Below are 15,808 nucleotides of genomic sequence, written 5' to 3'. Positions count from 1 at the left end.
TATAAGTAGATTAAAATATATTTAGAATATATTCTTAATAGGTTATAGAAGTACTATTAATAGTACCTTGCCCTTAGCTATATCCTAGATAATATTAGGGTATAGCCTATAGTTAGCCCTAATAGGGTAGTTAAGATAGAGAGTAGAGAGCACTACTACTATACTAAGATTAATAATAAGGGCACCTTATATAGAGTAAGAATAGGTTCTAAATATATTCTAAATAGGTTCTAATATTCTTAGGCTATTCTAGGTACTAGGGGCACTCTATATACCTATACTAAAAAAGATTATAGGCTTAATATAGCCTACTATAAGGTTAGTAGGGTTAAGAAGACTAGCTAGCCCTCTATAATAGAGGTTTATAAGGTAAAGAGTAAATATATTATTAATCTATTCTTAACTTATTATACTAATATATATAGACTTCTATATAAAGGTTATATATAATTACTAGAATACTCCTTACTATAAGTTATTTAGAATATATTTAAAACTTATTACTAATATATTTTATAGAAGTTCTCTAAGCCTAGCTAGCAGCTACTATAGGCCCCCCTATAAATACTAATACCCTCTTAAATATAATTTAAAAGAAGACTTACACTAGCTATAATAGTAATAAGGTATAGCCTATAAGAACCTATTAAAAATATATTACTAACTTATTATAGCTTAACTTTATTACTATATCTACCCTACTAAGGATTTAAGGTTATTAGGTTCCTTATACTATCTACGCTTATAATTATCCTAGCTATAGTAAGTTATTTATAATATATTATTAACCTATTCCTAATATATTTTAAGACTATTACTTTAATACTAGTATAGACCTTACTAATTCCTGCTAGAATACTACCTAGTTCCACTTGTAGTATGCTTTTGTAGAGCCTAGGGAGGATAGGGAGGATAGAGAAGATACTAGAAAGGGGGAGGGAGATAATAATAGCAATAAGTAGGAATATATTAAGAATATATTAAGAATAAGTTCTAATAAATAATATATAATAGTATATAACCTAAAGGGGTAGTAGTAATTACTAAAATAAACTCTCTACTCTTCTCTTTTTTTTTTCTATCTATTAAAAGTAAAGTACTATTTACTTTTATAGGGTCCTTTAATACTATATAACTTTTTCTTTTTACTTTTATAGGTATTATAAAGCTCTAGTAGTCTCTTAGATTAAAGAAGAATCTAGTATTTATAGGTATCTAGCTATAATATATTATTAATATATTCTAAACGTATTTTAAGAGACTAGACTTATATCTCCTTTTTACTACTTTTACTAAATATTATTTATAGTATAAAGGGGAGTAACTATTTACTCCTCTTCTTTACTCTCTACTTCCTCTTTAGCCTTTACTCTAGCTACTACTTCTTATTATAGACTAGCTATCTTAGAGGGTTCTTAAACCTTAGAGGAGGCACTTAGTGTAGTCTACTCTACTAGCAGAGAACGTATTATTAACGTGTTTAGAATATATTCTTAAGTATTTACTATTAAGCTCCTATAGAAGATCCTTGCTTCTGTAATACCTTGTATTATAGTTCTACTATAGTTTACTAGGGCTATTTAAACTTTAGGATAATACCTTTTAAGGTAGTAGATAAGATTACCTCTATTAGAGAAGTAACACTAAAATAGTTATTAATATATTATAAACGTGTTCTAACTTATATATATATATACTCTACAAAGTTCCTATACCCCTAATCTAGCCTAAATAGCCTAGTAGAAAAGCTTACTAGGAAATACTATACACCTATTATTTAGGTAGGATATTATAGGAGAGAATACCCTAGTATTAGATAGAAGTGACTTAAGCTTAATATATTGCTAGTATAAATCCTACTTAGTATTAGAACAAGTTTATAACGTGTTCCTAATATATTCTATTATATACTAACTTTAAAAGATCTTTATAAACTATATTAACTAGTTATATCTAATAATATTAGGAAAGATAGATAGTAAAATAGTATTAAACTCTTAAATATAAAAAGTTCTTATAGAGTATAAGAAGAAAGAAGAAGAAAGAGAAAAAGAAAGAATATATATTTATCTACTTATATATACTTATATAATAGACTAGAATATATTAAGAACTAGTTAGGAACTAGTTACTATATTTATAGACTAACCCTACCTTATATAAAAAGTAGCTATCTCTTTCTTAAGTTTAAACTATACCTTTTATAATTTAAATAGTGCCTTTTTTTATATAAGTTCTTCCTTATCTACCTCTAGCTTTTCTTTTCTCTCCTTTAGAGCCTAATTACTAAGAAGAGCCTTTTATTATAAAGTTTATAGTTATAGACTAATAATAAGTTAGGAATATATTATAAATATATTTTGTAAAGCATACCTTTAGGTTACTATTAGTAGAGGAGAAGAGCCTAGTAGTAGAGAAGATAGAAAAGGGGCTAGTAAACTTCTTTCTAATACTACTCTACTACTTGCCCTCTAGCTTTAGGCTTTTAAGCGTGCTCTTTTATTTCTTATTAGGACTAAGATATATCTAGTTAAGTTAGATATAGTAAGACTTACTTTATTATTATCTAGAGTATTATTATTATTATAGGATATATTCTAAATATATTCTAAACACGTTTTAATTAGTAGATATATATAACGCTAGCGTAAGACTTACTTTCTCCCCTCTAAAGCTTTTTAAGGTACCTTTGCTTAAGCCTATTAGGAGTTCTATAGTTATAGCGTATTCTAAACTTACTCTAGGCTTTAAACTCTTTTATATCCTATAGATCTATCTAGTGTGCACTACACAATATTACTTATACAATTCTAATAGGTTAAGAATAGGTTATAAACTTACTTCTAAGTAGCCTTAAGAATACTTATATACTTACTAGTTTTATATCCTTTCTAGCCTACCTGCTTAGCTGTATTTAAATAAGATTCTAGTTTTTCCTATACCTCTTTTAATATTTTACTATAGTATTATATAATCCTAGTAGTAATTACTAGGTTTTTCTTATAGATTACCTAGTTTTAGGTATCTTTAGAGGGTTTATATTCTAATTATATAAGAACAAGTTAGGAATATATTTAGAATAGGTTTAGAATATATTTACTTATATAAGAGGAGGTTAGCAAGCTAAAAGTATTCCTCTGCTATTAATACCTGTAGTAATTTACTTAGACGTAAAGAGGTAGTATTATCTAGCTCTCTTTTATATACTTTATAAATACTTCTTTATAGATATACTTAATAAAATCTTATACAAGATTAAAGTTGCTAGCACTAGTTATACTTATAGGGATTAATTAACTAGAGATAGCGCCTAAGTCCTAGAAACAAGTTAGAAACACGTTATAAATAGGTTATAGTGCGCTATAAAACTTGCCTATTATCTACTTATTATATATATTAATAGTAGTCCTATAAAATCCCTATAAGTAAATATGCCTCTATAACACTTATCTTTTTATAAGTGCTTTACACTTCTAAAAGAAGTTAGTAATAGCAACTTAATATATCTTAGTTATATCCTTATCTATAATAATTTAGCTAAGTATAATAACTATAATATATTAGAAATATATTATAAACCTATTCTTAATACGTACGCTTCTTTTCCTACAGGTAGAAGATTACTATTAGAATCTCTACCTATACCCTATATAACCTCTTATATAACATATCTATCTAGAATATATCTTAATCTAACAGAATTAATGCCTACTCTTTAAAAAGGTAAATAATTAAGTTACCTAAGCTTAATATAAAGATTTACTATATATACGCCTATAGTAATATATTAGTAACATGTTCTAAACCTATTCTCTTATACTATATATAGTTTTAGGATCTTAATACTTTATCCTCTACTTATAGTATACTCCTCTAAGGCTACTCTTAAATAGGAACTATAGAAGCTTTTTATACTTTATAATACGCAAGATTTTATCTTTATTTACAAAGCTAATATATATTTCTTTAATAGAATAGAAACCTTTAAGTTAGAGATAGGTTTAGAGCTAGGTTAAGTTTAGGAACTAGGCTATAACAAGTTAGGAATATATTTATAATAGGTTATAAATAACTTATATTATATAAGCTATAGAGTAAGCATAGGCTATAATACCTTTACTACTTCCTTAATATTACTATTAGATAGTGTTAAGGGAGGAGGAGGTATATATATATATATACTAAAAGAAATAATAGCAAAAAAAGGTATTACTACTATATCTATTAGTATAATTACTTAGAAGGTAACTTTATATAGGATTTTAAATAGAGATCCTTACCCTTATAGATAATTAACGCCTAGAATATATTAGGAACGTGTTAGGAATAGGTTACAATATACCTACTACACTTCTTTATCTAGCTTAACTATAGCTTAACTATAGAATATAAAGCAGGACTACTAGAAAGATTTAATATCTCCCTAGTTAGAAGACCTTATAGATATATAGAGTCTACCTCTAGTAGTACCTAACTAAAATAATATTTTTTCCTAGTAGTAGATATTAGGCTATAGTTCTAATAGCTAATATATAGTTAAGCCTATTCTATAATTTACTAACTTGTTATTAACACGTTTTAAATATATTTAAGTTTCCCTCCCTACCTAATTTACTATAGTCCTTATTATAGGATAATAAGACACCTAGTAGTCCTTATAAATCCTTAAAGAGAAGCGCTTAATAAGGCTATAATAATAGCTTCTTATTTATAGTTCTCTTTATAGAATTTTCTTAGGTACTATACTTTTTAAGGTTTAGATCTAATTATATAATATATTATTAATAATATAATAAGAATATATTTATAACGTATTCTTAAGATACTTATACACTTTTACCCTAGAGTATTAGTATTTATACTAGCTTGCTAGCTAGCTATTAAAGAATAGTAAAGTTATAGGCCTATTAAGATAGATAGACTAGCAGGAGTATTATACCTGCTAGAATTAGAACAATTTAAGAACATGTTCTTAACGTGTTACCTGTATAGCCTATATAAGCACCTCTTCTCTTATTAGGTAAGAGCTATCTTTATATTACTAAACTAGTATTATATACTTATACCCTTAGCTATATAATTAAGGGTATACTAGGAGAATAGCTATATACTTAATAATTACTAGTATAAGTAGTAGTCCTTAACTATTACTATAAGTAAGGTATATATTATACCCCTATAACGTGTTACTAACCTATTCTAAACTTATTCTATTTACTTTTACTTACTTCCTTAATACTACTACTACTATCCTTCTCTAGCACTTTATATAGTTGCCTAAATTTATCTCTAATATTACTATCTAGTTTAGATATATTATCTAGTACTACTATACTAAACTCTAGTATAGTATTTAGGAACACCTATATATTATTAAGAATAGGTTTAGAATATATTTAAAAAAGATAGTAATAAAAACTACGTTTACTTACTTAAATTACCCTAATTTATACTTAACTATAGGCTAGTTTATATAACTATAAAAATTTGCCGCTGTGACGTGGACTTGAACCTACAGGGATATTCTAACCACTCGGAGTAAAGCCCAAGTCGCCCGACGCTAAACCCATGGTCATATGACATGCCACCACCTCAAGACCGACGCGTTCGTTGGCCGACTACCTAACAAGTCTGAGCTGGAGATGCGGGCAGGTCATCATCGGATTGCTGGCTTTGCCTGTCAACGCTGGTACCAGGCTAGCTGGGTGCTTGAGGTAAGCGAACACAGAACATTGGGGGCCGAAAACGTTGCGAAACTTCCTCCTCTGCACTCGATCACCATACTGATTTTGGTGAATGGGTGCCATTGAAGTAGCAGGGAGTTCTTGAGAGTTCTTGAGAAGGGTTGACATGTTACACCAAGTTTGATATATCATAGTGGACCATGCCAGTCTTACATAGCCGTGGCAAGGGTGCGACCGTTACAGCTGACGACGGAGGAAATGAGCAGCAGGACCTAGATCTTGTTTCTTGATGCAATGGTTTGTTGCACTGGGTTCGGCTGTAGCCGTAAAGAGTGAAATATAGGCTAGTGTCCAGCATGCCAAAGATTGCGTGAGCTCAAATGATGATTCATCCTTTGGCGAACGAAGGTCATTCCCGCAGGGTAACCATGGAACCTAAGCAATTCACGCAGCGCAACTACTGAACCTTAGCTCCAGATCCAGAGACAAAACGTCCAGATCAGAAATCTGACAGATTCGCAGGTTTAGTGTACGATTTGAAGTTCAGCGACAGGGTTCGAGTCAGATCACGGTAATCCGCATTCAAACTATCGTATCGTGCGCAACCAGATTTGGTTTGGGCTAGTCAACCTGCTACAGCGATCATCCTCTACTAAAAAAAAAATACATACAATGCCAAGTGGCTACCTCGGTTTCTGCTCATCAGAGACAGTACGCTGACTTTAAAGTTCGGTCGCTCACGGATGATTTCTGGATCAAAGCTTGCTGGGCTAAGATGCTCTTTCGCAGCGCATACGCATACAAGGCCTCAGATCAGATGCGTAATTCCAGCAGTACCTTGGGATAAGGCTGCATGCGTCAACCTTCTGAGGGAGAGAGTCATCGTAGCGCAACCTTTCTGCACGTGATGAGTAGAGTTTGTAGACACAGCGACAACCAATGCTCGATCCAAGGAAAATTAGGCTCAACTTTGCGTGCGATAGGAGCCAGACTAAAGGATGATTCAGATGGTAGATAGCTCCCCTGGAGAGCTCGTAACAATGACCCGGACCACCAGGGCATTGGCAATATTGAAGATTCTACTGACCCTCAGACCCTGTGAGAGCGCCCAGGAAACCCTTGGACCAGGATGTTGACATGGGTACCTGTACGGTAGAGTAATGCTTAGGTCGCTGCGTTCGGCCTTGCGCCGGAAAACGATGACTTGGAACCAGGGCCAGAAGAGCATTTAAGGACAGTGGACAGATACTATACAACGCCAAGAATTGGTGGGCAGTGCAGGCCCAATGGATACTATAGTACGGGTCAGTATGCTCTACCTACTTGAAGCCGTTGACAGTATATTGCTTTGGCAACACACGGTCGAAGCGTCTGAGGGGGTACCGGTACCTGAGTTGCGGCCAAAACTTCTTTGCATGCATCCATCTCACAAGGATCGCCAGTCATCAAGATTACCTATGGACGTGATATACCGGTATTCCCCAGACCCGATCTCGTCTCGCAAGTAGCTACTGGCCACTATCGAATATGTGTCTCTCGGCTTAACTGGGCATATACCTAGGTATACCTATGGGATGCTCTACCACCTCTACCTACCTACCTGTCAGCCCTGGAGGACGCCTGGGCAGTGTTCGCACGTCAGCATAGCAAATTGCCGAATCTCGGTGCCATTTCTCCCTTGCAGTGCAGGGTGTTTGAGGTGTTGGGTAGGCGGTAGGTACGATATGTGCATGTATCTCGGCCGCCGATGTCATGGGGCAGTGTCTGTAGGTAAGGAACCGGTACTGTACTTCTGGTGCGTACCTACCGGTACTAGGTACGGATCATGGTAGAGTGCTCTGTACTCCAAGCATACCGGCCGGCAGATGCCACAGCACAAAGGCGGTTCCATTCATCGTATCAAGTATCATAGTCAGCGAGTATCGCGCAAGAGAGGGCGGGGATGCATTACCGCGTTCCCGAAGAGCATGGCCATGGTTGCACAAAGGCTTTGTGTAAGTCTTATGGGTGGACGGGAGCGGGCCAATCCGCGGTCTTCTGCCACGCGCCTCCGCCTTTCCACCTCTGGCCGACGCGCTAACCCAACTGGTCCCGGTACGCGAATCCTTTCCAACCCGTTCACCCACGGCTGGTCTCCACTCTCGACATTTCTGCCTCTTCTCCAGTCCCAGAAAGATTTCTCCTTGCCTTGGCGCCTTGTTCTCTATTTCACGTCTTTCTTGCTAGCTTCTCTTGTGGCCGTATCCGAGCACATCACCAGTTCAGCCATTCCTAGCTCTAAGCGCTCCTCTCACATGTATCGGTTACCTAGTACCTAGGGTACGATGATCCACATGAGCCAATACCTGCCCGTTTCTGACCGGCAGCATCGCAACACCACACGTCACGACAGTCACATCACTGGAAAACGGTACGAAGCCAAGTGCACAGCTGCTAACCCATAGTCTCGCCTCTCTTTCTCATCTATGCACAGAGCACACCCGCTATGGACGGCACGACGATCAACTATGCAACGTCCAAGGATTGGCTCGACATCATGAAAAATCGGTCAAAAGTACGCATGCATGAATTGATAGAGAGACTCGGCCTACGTGCAAAGTGGTCGTCAAATAAACGTGGAAAGACCAACTTCGAGTCTGCCGTCGTGCGTGAACTAGTATCGGATATGGCCGACGTGGTTTCCACACTACCAAAAGAGCCGGATGACCTGATGAAGTTTCTCGGTGAAGAAGGCAGTCTTAAGAAAGAGGTCGACGGGCTGCTTGAGAGGCATGGAGCCAAGGTTTGGGGAAGATCAGGGGAGCGAGAGCACCTCATCTCCGCGAATGAGCCTGGCGTGGAGGATGGTGTATACCCACGCAATCTTTGCTTCGAAGTCATGGAAGACAGACAGCTGTGAGTACTGGCCCAGTGACATCTCTACCTCTCTTCACGATCGAGTCAGTACTGATAGATTCTACAGCCTTCACAAACTTCTGCATTGGTGGATAGGCCTCAAGGCTTGCAATGTGATTCTTGCGCGTGAACGCCTAGATCGCGAAAGGAGAAAGAAGGCTGAGAGTCGGCAAGCAAGAGTTGAGGCTGATTTCTTAGGCCAAAACGACTGTGGAACACCAGCGTCCTTTGTCGCGCTTGCACCCCACTCAATCTTTCACGATCCTGACACAGCATCATGTGGTAGCCCCATGTCTTCGTCTGCGATGCTGACACCCCCAGAATCTGGCGAGAGTCCTATCGGTGGGCCCCCAGAAGGTCCTAGCTTCACCACCAATAGTGGCTCACACGCAACTAATGGCAATGCAGCCTTCATGAGTATGGATCCGTATCATCGACATGCTGCGCAGCAGCCTAGATATGTTGTGGGAGAGATCTGGCATCGACTTGCAAGCAGAACATCCCAAGAGAATAGCGCCTTGCCAGCGTATGGTTATCAAGTCCCTAAACCAGAATCAAAGGCAGCGGTGCATCAACAGATTGCGGATGCAAATCAAGCGGCGGTCGACAGACAGATAAGCATGGAGGTGGCGAAGCTTGTCGCAAGCTTCAGAACACCCGATGCGGCGAGAGAAGAGATACCGCAGCCTACCAACAGCATACCTTACCGGGGCCTAGACGAGGAGACTATCCGTGCGCTACGTCGATATGTCTATGAAGAGGAAAGTGGCATCCAAGTCGATGAGGAGATGCTGCTCAATCGTCTCGAGTTGGCATGGAGAGAAGGCGTGCGGGCAGATTATCACAGAATGGTGGAGAATTTTCCCGTTTTCATCGCCAGTGAACGAGCGATTCTGACATGGTTTGAACTCAGAAGGCATCTGGCGGCGCTGGAACGGGCCGGTGAACGTATGTTATACCATGTTTGGCTTATTTCCCTGTATACATCACAATACATGTGCTAACTCAATTAGGCTGGAGGAATGAAGGTCATTCTAACGCAGAGATTGAACGCCGGATCCAACAACATCGCACGCTAATGGCATGTACACAAACAGTGATTGTCAACTTTGAGGACATCGGCCAAGGCCTTGGTCTCGGTCCGAATATGACAATCGATAGAGACGAGCTGTTGCGACAAGCCATGATAGTATTAGCAGGTGAGAAATATGCCAAAGAAATGCAGTGGAAGACTGTCGAATTCACAAGCCTTATCCGATGGCTGAGTGAAGAATTAGACATGTATCGAAAAGATGAAGAGGAGGAGGGACGGGGCATGGCATGGTTCATCGGTCAGAAATAATCCTGCCGATTTAGTCCAGGTGTACACCGCACACCTACCGTCTACCGGTATCCTTGGCTCTTTGCCGCAGGCGTTAACGTTCACGCACATACCGATCGTCAAGATCAGGAGATCGTATTAGTCCTGGCAGATTTGCCCTTGGGCCCATTACAATGCGCTGCGTTCGGGTAGTCTGCCGTTGATGTTTCAGCTATTCAGTCGCGTTACAAGATCGTGTAGGATTACGCTAGCCGTACCCTCTCCACATGCTGGCTGGTGGGCCGTCTCGCCAAGAGTCGGAGAAATGCAGGCGTTCAGGTTCTGCAGTCGAGCGATACATAGAGATTCAGCAGTACTATGGAAAGCCAGTCGTACGTATCAAGAATTATTATCTCGCATACAAATATCATGATGGCAGCTGTTGAGGTGGTGGATGCGTATAATCGCTTGACAAGTCGAGGCCCAAGAACAGTCAGCAAGGGATGTGGCACTGATTCCTAGTAACCCCGACGAGTCAAATCTCCCTAATGCCACGTTCCCTTTTGAGAGTGGACCTCACCGCAGACATACTCGTAACATTGAAAGTGTATCCGAGGGCACAGACTGTGTTATGGGCCGCCACGAGAAAATTCCGAATGCTACTACGCCCCATACAGGCTGAAATCTTGATCCTTCACCCTCTTATAACTAAACGTCGTTTTTGCTTTGCCCGTGTTGCTTTTATGCATTAGATGCAGCAGGGTGTCCTGGCATGGCAAACCCGTTAGGATGCGGGCACAACATGAGCGGTCTTCCTAGTCGGAGATGTATCCGGCGTTATAAGCTGAATTTATTCTACGGTATGCGAATAGGGCCAAACAGAGGACAGCGCGCGTCATAGATGTACAGGCTGACACCTAAAGAGCCGCGCTGGGCTGGATCCAACTCCTATATTGCTTCGCTTATTCGCTGATTGCAAGAGTCCGCTAATGCTCATTTGACTAATCGGTCGGATGTTTTGGCCCACCCAAGTAAGAGACTGGCTAGTTGCCTATCTCTTTTGTACAGGCGCTGAGGTGCGGGTGACGGTACATGTGATCAGCATAATAGTTAGTATTTCCATGGGATCGTCGTACATAGTACTATGTGTGTACACACACGGACAAGCAAGGGGAGGGGGGAGGCGCGTTGCTGGACCTTGTGAGACCCGCCTTGTTCCTAACGAATGAGCATCGGGCGGTACTATCATTGCTATAGTACCTATGTACCATGTTAATGTGGAATATTGGCACGAGTCATTAGATCTTACGCTTCGGGATTCGTGTACGTATTATGCGACCCCTGCCAGATTTTTGTGAGCGACTAGTGATCTCTTTCTGGGTATCTTTTCGACGCAGCCTGCCGTTTCGTCTCCTACACGTTGCACTTCATCAACTGTCATCATTACCTAGGCCGTCGCAGTCCCTTTGTTCAGCTTTCGTCGACAAAGCATCCCCCCGCAGCGCGTAAAAGCCAATTTATCAAGGTAGTACGATCGACATAAGAGACTGGTTAAAACTTTCGTTGCAATAAGAAACTCTGGTCCAAGACGGCTAGTGGAACGTACTCCTTTTACCTTGCCGAGCACAATCACACCCCCGGCTCAACACATTAATTCATCACGTTGTGGCGCGCGCACCATTTCCCTCCACTTCCGCCGCCTTCTCGCCATCCTGATTCCCATCGTTTCCCTCACTGCTGCTACTGAGCTTGTTGTCCATGCATCGTTATGAGCTCCAAGGACAATCTCGCATTGGACCTAGAGCAAGGCGTTCGACGCTGGGACCGAGCGAGGTGGATCAGCGTCTTCAGCTCGCATAATCCGACTATACGCGAGGTGACTGAATGCCTAGGCCTGGGCTTATCCGCCTCGAGTTCGACCACGAACCGCGGCATCCCCAAATTCGACAATCCAGATTATCGCAAGTTGTCGAGCGAGGTGACCAAGCTCAGCAAAGAGTTGCCAAAGGAAAGAGATGCCTTGCTCGATTTTGCAGCGGACCCACTATCGCTCGACAGGGAACTCGAGGAGCTGCTGGAGTCGTATGGACCCGCCATCTGGAGCAAGGGTGCTGACCGCAGCTGTCTTCTCACGCCCGACAGGAGCAAGAAGACGTATACTCAAGATCTCTTCTATGAGATTCCTGAACACAAGGAAATGTAAGTGTTGGTTGTAGATGGTCATGTGCTTTGCAGTGTGCGCTAAACCCAATCCAGCCTCAAGATACATCTCCACAGGTGGATCATCATCAAGGCGTGTTACTACATTCGAAACATGAAATTGAAGAGACCGTCGAATGCAAATGACTACGACTCGCTTGCCGACTTTGATGGCGAAGGCAATGTCAGTACCTCCAACACTGCATCACGTCGCAGTTACTGTGCGCACTGTGGAGTACAAAAGAGACTGACCGTGTCCTACTTAGTCATCACATGGAACGCCGCAATCATTGACTCCTCCAGAGCGCGGCGCATCTATGGGCGCTGATTTCTCTGTAAAACCTGTCAACCTTAAAAAACGCAAGAGCTCAGCTCACATGTCAATGTCAGATGGCGAGGATGTATCTCCTGCCAAACGCCCCTACAGCACCATGCCTAGCAGTAGAAAAAGCAGCCCGAGAATGTCTCTGAAGTCACTATATCCTGCTGGACTGGGAAGTAGGGAGAATATGCCGCCCTTCCCACCTCGTGTTCATCATCTCTCGCCCCCACCCGCTTCCGGATCTGAAGCTGGCCGAGTCCAGTTGAGTCCGCTCACTAGTAGTGAGCTCAACGGCGCGGTGAGGCAAGTAGTGCTATCACAGAGTGCTAAGCATGCTAGCTTCACAGCTGTGAACAGCACAGGATTTACTGCTGTCAATACTTCACCACCCCTACGAGAAGCACGTCAGGAGGCTCCAGGTGCTGCTTCCAAGGAGCCACAGCAGGTCTCACCTGTCCGCAGGCATAGGCATACAAATAGCTATACCAGCCCGTACGATCCGGCACCGCCTAATTCTACTGTAGCTCCAAATTCTTCGGAATCCAGGTCCGTCCCACCAATGAACACGGCTCCTCCTACTACTCAGGAACCACAGACGACATTGTCTGGCCAAGCCTCAAGCTCGACGAATGGTACAAGCAGCCGAGAGTCTCCAAAGTTGCAACATGCTCAGCTTGCGTATATTGCACCTCAATCACAGCCTCCCCAACCCCTTCCAAGTCAGCATCAACTTCGTTCCAACAGCCAACCGCATTATTCTCCATTTGGTGGTCGTGCTTCAGTACTACCGCAACCACCTATTCAGTCGCAATCGCAGCTTCCAGCTCGCCCACTTAGTCGAACTGATACCCCCGGCCACACGGGTGGCCGGGCTCTTGCTGCACATCCTCCCAGAAGATCTAGCACTCCACTTGCGCAGGCCGCAAATCATCAGTCATCTACAGCGCCTAACACCCAGGCACCGCCTGCACCTCCCAATGTTCAAAGCGCTGCACAGTATGGCGTCCAGCTTGTTCCAACACGGCGTTCCCCAACACCCCCAAAGGACCAAGAAGCCCGACCAGTACAAGCCCCGCACATTCTACCTCACCATCAACACCATCACCAGCCCATGCTCAAGAGCCAAGCTCCAGAACACGCGCAAATCCCACAGCCCTCCCAGCTCGTCCACAGACCCATGATTGCCACCCACGACATCCGCCTCTTGCAATACGAAGTCACCGCCGGCCTCTTCACCTTCTTCTACCCCCGCACCACCGCACCCCCCGACGAGCCCTCCCTCCTCCAACGCCTGCACACACTCTGGTACCACGGCGAATCCATCTTCCGCACCGAACTCGGCCCCCACTTCGACCTCGTCTCCAAAGTCCTGACCGCCTGGCTACTCGAACGCCAAGCCATCACCGCCCTACGCCACTCTCTCGCCTCCCAACCCGGCGTCTCGCACGCTGGCCTCGTCGACCGCCTGCTCGCCATGAACGACCTGCGGGTCATGCGGCTCAAATGGAAAAACATGAGCACCATCGATGGCCTGAGTCCCGAGGACTTGCTCTGCCAGGCTTTTCGCGTCATGACGAATACAGAGGGCTCCGAGTATCTGTTCAAGGACGGGTTGGACCGGCTGAATAGCGGGGTGTTTGATTTTTTGAGGAGTGAAGATGCGAAGATTACTATGCAAAGGCGGTAGATTTGTTGTTTTTGCTGTTCTCTTCTTTTCGGCAGTTCTCTTCTTTTCGGCATGGCTTGTTTGCGGGGGCTTTTACGCGCTGGTGTTTGTGTGCGATGTTGCTTTTGCTCGCTCATTTCTTTTTCTCTTGCCATGTGAGAAAAAAGCATGGGCGGCATGATTTCAGCATCCTCCTCTTTCCTCTTCCTCTTCCTCATAGTTCATCTCAGGTCCGGCATTTTCCCATAGCGATGGCGTTTTTTCCTTTTTTTTTCCAGGGCAAAAAAAATCTCGCGCATTCATCTCGCGCATTTATTTTGATACTTATCTCGCCATCTATCTCGCACAATTTACCTCGCGCATTCATCTCGCGCATTGCCTTGGAGCAGCAAAATGCCCAAAGGCGCATCGTTCATGGTCTCCGGCGTTTTCTTTTTTTTTCTTTTCCCAATTTCATCCTCTCTGGAAAGTTTCGTGTATTGCACTTGACTAAATTGCCATGTTATTAGACGTTTGTAATTGTTCAAAGGCAGGGAAAGACTATGAGTATGGATTTTGCGGCGTGTGGGGCTCTCTTACACGTCTAGATAGAACTGGGTCGTTGGCGTAGGAGGCGATTCAAGAGGGCGGGGGAATGAGAAATTTTGGTTTGGAGATGCTTGCGTGTGTTTTCATGCGCGCGCGTGGTGAAAGAGTTTGAAAGATTGTGTTGCTGTGATTGTGAGTCTGGCTGTGGTCCATGAGATGGTAGGCAAGTATGAAAGTTGTGGGGGGAAAAGTGAACAGTAGGTATGTTTGCTGCCTCACGCTACAGTACTTTTCGCTACCGGCGGAACAGTAGTGAGGCCAGTTTTCGTGTACGTTGATTCTGTAGAGTACGTTCCTTGTTACTCCAGTGCCTTGAAATCTTGCTACCTAGACTTACACGCACAACGTATCAGCACAGCCTCGACTGGTTTAGCAGGAGGGTAGTATAAGTTCTTCCTACGTCTCTTATGGCGAGTTATTCATGACGCTGGATTGCAGATCTAACGTTCAGGACAGAATAGCGCTAACATGTTCATATAATACCGCGAGACTAGGATGTAGGCAAGCGCTGGGAGCAGCTAGAAATCGGGTTTGTTGTTCTGGGGTTGATTGGGAATGGCGTTGAGGGCAGTCTTGAATTTTCTGGAGGTAGGGAGGATGTGTGAGGGGATGGGGAGCAGGGCGCTGGATCCATTTCGTGGAGATGGTCCATGGTGGCGCATATGCAGGTGTCTATGCAGGGCATAGATGCCAGCCCTCAATTGCTCAATCATCAGAGCCTAGTATTATCAGAACTGGAAGCGATATAGGCAGCTGAGTCTACCATTCATCTTGTCTTTTGATGAACCACGATGCTCGGTCAGTCTTGTCAAGTTGATGGAGAACTGTTGACATCGCGCTTAGACCTGCAACATAAGAAGGCCAAACCTTGGTTGGCAGTCTACGGTAATCGAGCAAATTGATGCCGATGGGGAATGGCAAAATGGTCGCCAGAGCTGATCTATCAGAACAACAGGTTTCTGCAAGAGCTAGGTCCACATCATTGTCGACAGTAGGAAAGAGAGCGGTGCTATGTCACTAGGACGACTAGATCCACTCCTTACGGTACCGTAGTTGAGCCCGCATCAAAAGGCGAACAAACGAAGGCACCAACCGCACACGAGACGCCGCCGAGATCACCAGATAACAGCCAGTGTTTTTGGTCCTTCGTCATG

The 15,808-nt window shown here is 42.5% G+C and overlaps 4 protein-coding genes across 4 annotated transcripts; all 4 read left to right on the top strand.

Moving 5' to 3' along the window:
* Nucleotides 1–8,169: 8,169 nt before the first annotated feature.
* Nucleotides 8,170–9,921, top strand: IAQ61_002847 (uncharacterized protein; the record flags this gene model as incomplete). The annotated part of the gene is made up of 3 exons (XM_066095716.1): nucleotides 8,170–8,579; nucleotides 8,647–9,527; nucleotides 9,677–9,921. 3 exons carry the CDS (start codon nucleotides 8,170–8,172, stop codon nucleotides 9,919–9,921), a joined length of 1,536 nt encoding a protein of 511 aa, XP_065954552.1.
* A 1,726-nt stretch (nucleotides 9,922–11,647) lies between these two features.
* Nucleotides 11,648–12,082, top strand: IAQ61_002846 (uncharacterized protein; the record flags this gene model as incomplete). The annotated part of the gene is made up of 1 exon (XM_003843364.2): nucleotides 11,648–12,082. One exon carries the CDS (start codon nucleotides 11,648–11,650, stop codon nucleotides 12,080–12,082), a length of 435 nt encoding a protein of 144 aa, XP_003843412.2.
* Nucleotides 12,083–12,193: 111 nt separating this feature from the next.
* IAQ61_002845 (uncharacterized protein) lies at nucleotides 12,194–12,406 on the top strand (the record flags this gene model as incomplete). The annotated part of the gene is made up of 1 exon (XM_066095715.1): nucleotides 12,194–12,406. One exon carries the CDS (start codon nucleotides 12,194–12,196, stop codon nucleotides 12,404–12,406), a length of 213 nt encoding a protein of 70 aa, XP_065954551.1.
* Nucleotides 12,407–12,455: 49 nt separating this feature from the next.
* Nucleotides 12,456–14,087, top strand: IAQ61_002844 (uncharacterized protein; the record flags this gene model as incomplete). The annotated part of the gene is made up of 1 exon (XM_066095714.1): nucleotides 12,456–14,087. The coding sequence occupies one exon, from the start codon at nucleotides 12,456–12,458 to the stop codon at nucleotides 14,085–14,087; it is 1,632 nt and encodes a 543-aa protein (XP_065954550.1).
* Between the last annotated feature and the right edge of the window lie 1,721 nt (nucleotides 14,088–15,808).

This window comes from Plenodomus lingam, assembly GCF_022343315.1.
Source record: "Plenodomus lingam strain CAN1 chromosome Unknown contig_14, whole genome shotgun sequence".
Classification (NCBI taxonomy): Eukaryota; Fungi; Ascomycota; class Dothideomycetes; order Pleosporales; family Leptosphaeriaceae; genus Plenodomus; species Plenodomus lingam.
The sequence above is the reverse complement of the archived record's forward strand: the minus strand, read 5'-3'. Positions and strand labels throughout refer to the sequence as shown.